At 39.4% G+C, this 8,322-nt stretch overlaps 1 protein-coding gene across 1 annotated transcript in view; it reads right to left on the bottom strand.

Annotated features, from left to right (window-relative positions):
* Positions 1–1,425: 1,425 nt before the first annotated feature.
* EDAR (ectodysplasin A receptor) overlaps positions 1,426–8,322 on the bottom strand; it is a 103,976-nt gene continuing 97,079 nt past the window's right edge. The window contains exon 14 of the mRNA XM_011980556.1: positions 1,426–1,748. Within this exon, the coding sequence (XP_011835946.1) occupies positions 1,426–1,748 (323 nt within the window). The remainder of the gene's footprint in view (positions 1,749–8,322) is intronic.

The raw sequence follows: 8,322 nt of genomic DNA, 5'->3' as shown, positions 1-8,322 counted from the left end.
AGATTATTAGCTTTCTGCCTATAAATGTTATGTCAAACCATTGCAGTTACTGTGAAAATGCCAATTCTGAGTTTTTCTGTTTTAATTCCCATTTAAACGGACAAACCACACTGTATTCACTTCCATAGAGCACCTCAAAGGCCTGGCATTTCCTATAGCTCCACTTCCTTTTTGCTCACCTGAACCCTACCTGCCCCGATTATAGAATCACTGGCTAACATCTCATTTGCAGAAGAGAAACAGGTTGAGAGAGGAAAAGACAAGACCCAAGGTGGCACTAGAAGCCAGCTCCCTGGACTCCAAGCCCAGGCCCTCATTTGCACTGCAGGACTCCACTTTCCCTGACTGGCTCAGAAGGCTGAGTCTGAAACTCTCATGCTATGAGGCTAATCTACGAGTCTCAGATGAGCTCTTGAAATCTAGAATTATGCGTGGCTGAGCTCTTAGGAAGTCATCATTTCTCTAATTACAGTTGACTACTCATATATGTTTGAAGTGAAAACACAGCCTGACACGTTATAATTTAAATTGCTGTGTCCTTGAGCATTGCTGCCCCTAAAAGGTCAAATCTGCCTAAGGCTGAGAGTGGAAGGCCATTCACATGTAATGCAAACCACAGGGTACCCAGGCCAAAGATTCATGCAGTAAATGGAACTGGCTACTGCACACATCCAATTGCTTGGACAAACACATGCCTTGCATATTGGTTTTGTATAGAGTGAGCTCTTCCGTTATTGACTGGAAGGCCTGTAAGAATATGCATGACCTCAAGGATAGGTAAAGTCATCCTAATGAAACCACATAGGGTGTTAACAGACTTGTACTAAACCTGAAATAATACCTGGAGCAGGGTGTTTGCATTTTGTAGCCATTTTACCAAAATGTTTGAGCTGCTTCTTCACTAGGATGCCATCCTTCATCATCCCAGTAGGGAGTCATCTCCCGCGTAGAACTTCTATTACATTTTCTAAGTGCCCCTTCATTCAGCTTGTTTGATGTCTTCCAGTGAAGTGGTTTGTAAACATACGTTCCTTCTGTCTTCTACTGGAGTGCAAACTCCTTAAAGACAGGGACTAGATTCTTCACTTCTGTCAGTCCCACGGGGTTTGGTTCATTTGAGTCCTCAACATTGTCTCATTGTTCAGTGAGTTAATGGTGGGCTGGTGGGCTGGCTCTATGAGTGAGTGGATAGTTACTCTGCCTGGTGAAGTACAGGCGAGCATCTGAAAGTAGCCCAGCTCTAGTCCTTTATCTTTGGTTAAATTGGAAGACAGGCCTTATTTCATCTGGCTCCTTGAACATCCTAAGGCATATGGTGACATCACAAAAGCCTTGATTCTTGGCAGTCTTTTGGCACCACTCACAGCTCCAGAGCCCTCATTGATCCTTGGCTTGTCCTGGGAGGACAACCCACAGGCATGCTTTTCAGGATGCAGCATGTGGCTGGGAAGCAGGTGGCACAACCCCCGCCCACTCCAGTATGTCTGCACACAAGGACTCCACAGCATCCAGCCGCTCAATCTGCACCAGTTTTGTGAGCAGCTCAGGGATGCTGTAACCTGCCGTGCTGATGCGGTCAAAGAGCTGCATGCCGTCTGTCATGCCCCCAATCTCATCCCTCTTCAGGCCGAAGCTCTCGGCGAGGTGGCGCCACGTTTTCACAACAGCCTTCTCAGAGTTGTACGTGGAGCTGAGCATTCGGCTAGTTTTCTCGAGGCAATCAAATGGCAGCTCCGTGGGGCTAAGACCTGCAGACACCAATGGCCACAGTTAGATGTTGCAAGTCGCAGTCAATAGAAGGTCAACACTGTGAAAAATTATTTAAATGAAATAAAAATTATTGAAAAAAACATTTAAAAAATTGTAAAACAAAGCATGCAGAAAGCCACCTAAAACAAATGCATAACTTAAGGCAAACGACACCTAGAACACTGCCAGCCACAAGAGAGGGCTGTGCATGTACCCTAACCCCGGTAATAGCCCCTTCCCCACTAGGAAAATGACTGCTCTATTGACCATGATAAAAATTCCCTGATGACCATTTTTAGCAATTCTCAAAGACTTCAAGACAAGTTATCCTTAGTTGGGTAACCCTGTCTCGCATGGGGCTGGGCTGAGGAGGGGGTCAAAGAGACAGTATCGTGTCTCTTTAGGGAACAGTAGTCAACTTTGTAATGGGTGCTCTCAATGATAGCCCCAGATTGGGGTTATCTGAACCAAGTCACTGCCAACTCAGTGGTCTGATGGTTTTTGGGGTTCACTGTACATTAGACTCACCTAGGAGCATTTAAAAACTTGATATTGCTGCTTCTGGAAGATGAGTAGATATAATTTTCCCTAATCCTCCCACTAAGTGCAGCTAAAAGCCCTGAACATTCCGTATAAAACAAATACAAGAAGTCTCTGAAAAGTGGAGAAAAGAAGACGGACCAACTAGGGACCTCGATACCTAAGGATGGTGATGGTGGTGAGTTCCCCGGGTTTTCTTTTGCCTCATAAATTCCAGACATGGGGCAGAAAAGTCCAAAAATCCAGAAATAATAGCAACCACAGACAAAAACCGCCCCAACAAGTCTTCCCTCTCTAGTCAGAGCACTAGGAAAAGAGCAGCCTAGCAAGCATAAAACATTTAGACAATAATTGCTCTATTCCAGCCAAACACCACAGAAAAACTGTGTCCCCACTCCATGCAGGGTAGCAAAGACTGAGTGGGGAGCCTAGACTTCCACCCTCACCAAGCTGTAACACTGTGCCAGGTGGTGTCAGGAAAGGCCATGTAGGGAGATGGGGCTTTCTCATCAACCAGCTGGTAATAACTCCTCTGCCCCTGTCAGGAGCCATACTCCCAATGTCAGGAGCCATACTCCCAAACCCCAAGTAGCAGTAAAAAGGAGTCCCTTGGGTGTTAGTGAAGGTTGAGTGGGGAATTTGGATGTCTACCTTCACCTAACAGTAGCAAGACAGCACCCTCATTCTCCTGCCACAGGGCTGCCTATCGCAAGGAGCCAGCTAAAATGGAAGGCTTAAATAAGACCCAGAGTTTCATATCAGGACATAAAACTACACAGGTTTCAAAGTGAATTCACTCATCATACCAAGAACCAGGAAGATGTCAAATGAGTAAAAAAAGAAAAACAATAGATGCTAACACTGAGATGACAGATGTTAGATAATCTGAAAAAGGTTTTAAAGAAGCCATAATAAAAGTGCTTCAACAAGCAATTATGAACATGCTTAAAACAAATGCAATAATAGAAAAACAGAAATAGAAAATAGAAAAAAATAGAAATCCTCAGTGAAAATACATAAAATGTATAAAAGAAATGAAAATATTAGAACTAAAAAAATACAATAACCACAATAAAAAGCTCAGTGGATGTGCTCAATGGCAGAGTAAAGACAGAGGAAAGAATCAGTGAGATGGATAATGGAAGCTAGCGGTGGAAATTACTCAATCAGAGAAAATAAACTGAAAAACACAGAGCCTTAGGGAACTGTGGGGTTATAACAAAAGAGCTAACATTTGTGTCATGAAGTTTCAGAAGGAGAGGAGAAGAGAGTGGGACTAAAGTACTCAAATAAATGATGGCTTAAAACTCCCCAAATTTGTAAAGAGATACAAGTCTACAGATTCAAGAAGCTAAGCAAATCCCAAACAGGATAAACCCAAATATATTCATGTCAAGATACATCATAAATGAACTTCTGAAAACTAAAGACCAAGTCTTAGAAACAGCCAAAGAAAAACAACGCCTGACCTAGAGAGAGAAAACAATTAGAATGACAGTAAATTTATAACCAGAAACCTGGAGACCAGAGAGAAGTAGCACAATATTTCCAAGTACTGAAGGAAGAGAATTTTCAACCCAGAGTTGCATACCAGGTTGCAGTGAGCTGAGTGAAAATATCCTTCAGGATGACATGAGAATATCAAGACATTCCAAGCCAAAGAAAAATTAAGAATTTTTCACCAGCAGACCACCCTAAAAGAAGCAAAAGGAAATTCTATAAACAGAAAGGAAATAATAAAAGAATGAAACTTGAGACATCAGAAAAGACAGAAAAGAACATAGTGAGCAAAAATTCAGGGAAATAAAATAGACTTTCCTTCCCTTTTTAAGTTTTCTGAATTATGTTAGGCAGTTGAAGCAATTTATGTTGTTCTAAATATATGTAGAGGAAATATTTACAACTACTATAAACAGGGAAGGTAAAGGGACAAAGAGAAAGGTAAAGTTTTTATACTTCATTCAAACTGGCAAAATAATAACACCAGGAAGGCCAGACACAGTGGCTCACACCTGTAAACCAAGGACTTTGGGAGGCCGAGGTGGGCAGTTCACCTGAGGTCAGGAGTTCGAGACCAGCCCGGCCAACATGGTGAAACCCTGTCTCTACTAAAAACACAACTGGTTGGCATGGTGGTGCACAGCTGTAATCCCAGCTACTCGGAAGGCTGAGGCAGGAGAATCACTTGAACCTGGCAGGCGGAGGTTGCAGTGAGCCGAGATTGCGCCACTGCTCTCCAACCTGGGCAACAGAGCAAGACTCCATCTGAAAAATAAAAATTAAAAAAATACTAATAACACCAGTAGACTGATAAGTTGTATGTGTAAATGCAATCTCTAGACAAACTACTAAAATAACTATGGAAAAAGATAAAATCAAAACATATCACTCAAAAAACACCAAAATCAAATTCTGAAATATGTTCAAGTGACCCACAGAAAAGCAGGAATACAAAAACACAGAAATGAAAAACAGAGACAACAAATAGTAAACAAAATATAAAATAGCAGACTTAATTAAGCCCTAACATAATAATGACTACATTTAATGTAAATGGTTTAAATACCAACTAAAGGCTGGGTGTGGTGGCTTATGCCTGTAATACCAGCACTTTGGGAGGCCAAGGCAGGTGGATCAGCTGAGGTCAGGAGTTTGAGACCTGCCTGGCCAACATGGTGAAACCCTGTTTCTACTAAATATACAAAATTAGCTGGTGTGGTGGTACATGCCTGTGATCCCAGCTACTTGAAAGGCTGAGGCAGGAGAATTGCTTGAACCTGGGAAGCGGAGGTTGCAGTGAGCCAAGATCACACCATTGCACTCCAGCCTGGGCAACAGGAGCGGAAACTCCATAAAAAAACAGACAAACAAACAAACAAAAACCTAAAAGGCAGAACTTGGTAGAGTAGATTTTAAAATATACTCAGTTATATGCTGCCTACAAGAAACTCACTTCAATATAATGAGAGAGGCTGGCTGGAAGTAAAAGGATGGAAAAATACATATCATGCAAACTTTAATAAAAGGAAGGCAGAATGGCTATAACATCAGTTAAAGTAGACTTCAGAGGAAAAAAATTACCAGAAAGTGACATTTAATAATGATAAAAGGGTCAATCCAAGAAGACATAGCAATCCTAAATGAATATGCACCAAACAACAGAGCTCCAAAATACGTGAAACAAAAACTGATAGACCTGAAAGAAGAGATAAGCCCACAATTATAGTTGAAAACTTTAACATTCCTCCCTCAGTAAATGATAGAACAATTAGAAAAATATCAGCAAGAATATAGAACTTACCAACATCATCAACCAACAAGATCTAATCAACATTTATAGAACACTCCATTCAACAACAGCAGAATACACATTCTTTATAATTATTGGCCTTACACCTCAACAAATTAAAAGAATTGAAACTATACCAAGTATATTCCCCTACCACAATATAATTAGAATTTAAATCAATAACAGAAAAATCTTTACACATTTGAAAACTAGACAACAGTCTTCTAAATAATCCACAGGTCAAAGAGGAAGTCTCAAAGAAAATTTAAAAATGAATGAAAATAAAAATACCAGATGTCAGTATTTGTGAGACACAGCTGAAGTAGTACTGAGAGGAAAATTTATAGCAGAAACACAAAGGAGGAAAACTCTTAATAATCTAAGCTCCCATCTCAAGCACTTAGAAAAAGATTAACAAAATAAACCAAATGTACACAGAAGGAAATAAGTAATTTAGAAATAAGAGCAGTAATCACTGACATTGAAAACAGTAAAGTAAAAGAGAGCAATATGAAAAGAAACAGTTATTTGAAAAGATCAATATAACTGACAAGGAAAAAAATAGACAAGACACAAATTACCAATATCAAGAAAGAAGCAGGAGATATTACTACAGACACCATAGATATCAAACAGATAATAAGGGAAAACTATGCAACTTTAACTCTATACATATAAATTTGACAGGTGAAAATAAACAGTTCCTCAAAAAACATAAACTATCACAACTTACCCAATGTAAAACAGATCATTTGAACAGACTTATAACTATTAAGGAAGCTGAATGTGTAACTGTAAAAATCTTCAGCCAAACACGGTGGCTCACGCCTGTAATCCCAGCACTTTGGGAGGCCGAGGTGGTTATGTTGCTTGAGGTCAGGAGTTCAAGACCACTGTGGCCAAGATGGTGAAACCCTGTTTCTACTAAAATACAAAAATTAGGGCCAGGCACGGTGGCTCACGCCTGTAATCCCAGCATTTTGGGAGACCAAAGCAGGTGGACTGCACGGTCAGGAGTTCAAGACCAGCCTGACCAACATGGTGAAACCCCATCTCTACTAAAAATACAGAAATTAGCTGGGCATGGTAGCACATACATGTAATCCTAGCTACTCAGGAGGCTGAGGCAGGAGAATCACTTGAACCTGGGAGGTGGAGGTTGCCAGCCTGGGACAGGGTGAGACTCCATCTCAAAAAAAAAAAATTAGCTGGGCTGTGGTGGCATGAGCCTGTAATCCCAGCTACTTGGGAGGCTGAGGCAGGAGAATCGCTTGAACTTGGGAGGCAGAGGTTGCAGTGAGCCAGGATTGTGGCACTGCATTCCAACCTGGGTGACAGAGCAAGACTCCATCTCAAAAAACAAACAAACAAAAACTCCCCAAAAGAAATCTTTAGGTCCACATGATTTCACTGAAGAATTCTACAAAATGTTTAAGAAATAATTAATAGCAATTGTACACTATATTTTCTAGACATAGAAAACTTACTCTGTGAGGGTAGTATAAACTGGATACCAAAACCAGACAAAGACAAAAAACAAACCACAAACCACAGACCAATATCTCTCATGAATGTAAATGCAAAATCCTTAACAAGATATTAGCAAATACAATGCAACCATATAAAAAAGAATTGTACCACATCAGGTATGGGAGGCAAGGCTGGTTCAATATTTAAAAACTACTGTAATCCACTCAAAAAATTAATGTCAACAATTTATAAAAAGCCTAGAGCTAATATTATACTTAATGGTGAAAAATGGAATGCTTTTAAGATCAGAAATGAGGCGAGGATTTCTGCTTCTGCTTCATCACTTACATTCACTGTAGTGCTGGAAGGTGTAGCCAGTGCAATAAAATGAGAAAAGGAAGGAAAAGGTATACACATTGGAAAGGAAGAAATAAAACGGTCCCATTTGCAGATGTGATTATCTATATAGAAAATCCCAAGGAATCTACAAGAAGACTCCCAGATCTTATAAGTGAATTCAGCAAGGTCACAGGATACACGATAAACATACAAAAATCAATTGTATTTCTATATAGCTAACAATGAATGTATGGCTACTGAATTTAAATTATCATTTACAGCTGCTCAAAAAATAAACGATATACTTATGATGTAAATCTAGCAAAATATGCATAGAACTTGTCTTTTGGAAACTACACAATGTAGATAAAAAAATTTAAAGTTGTGCTAAATAAATGAAGAGATATACCATGTCCATGGCTCAGAAGATTCAACATAATAAAGATGTCAGATCTTCCCAATTGATACACAGTTTTGTTGCAACTCATTAAAATCCCAGCAAGGCATTTTGTACATATAGGGAAGACTATTCTAAAACTTATATAGAAAGACAAAGGAACTAGAATAGCTAAAAGATTTTTGAAAAAAGAAAGTAGGAGCAGTCTACTTGATTTCAAGACTTATATAAGTTATTACATAACTTATACAAGAATCAAGAATGTGTGGTATTATAAGAGGGACAGACATGTAGATCAATACAACAGAACGGCGACCCCAGAAAATAGACCTATACGAATATACCAAACTGATTTTTGACAAAGTTTGAAAAGCAACTCAATGGAGGAAAGATACTTTTTCAAAAAAAAAAAAAAAAAAAAAAAAAAAAAAAAAAATTCTTGAGCTGGAGCAATTGGATATCCATAGACAAAAAAATGAACTTTGATCCAATTTCATATCTTCTATAAAAATCAACTCAAACTTAACTGCAAAATGTG

The sequence above is a fragment of the Mandrillus leucophaeus genome, unplaced genomic scaffold, assembly GCF_000951045.1.
Source record: "Mandrillus leucophaeus isolate KB7577 unplaced genomic scaffold, Mleu.le_1.0 Scaffold214, whole genome shotgun sequence".
NCBI classification, from domain to species: domain Eukaryota; kingdom Metazoa; phylum Chordata; class Mammalia; order Primates; family Cercopithecidae; genus Mandrillus; species Mandrillus leucophaeus.
The sequence above is the reverse complement of the archived record's forward strand: the minus strand, read 5'-3'. Positions and strand labels throughout refer to the sequence as shown.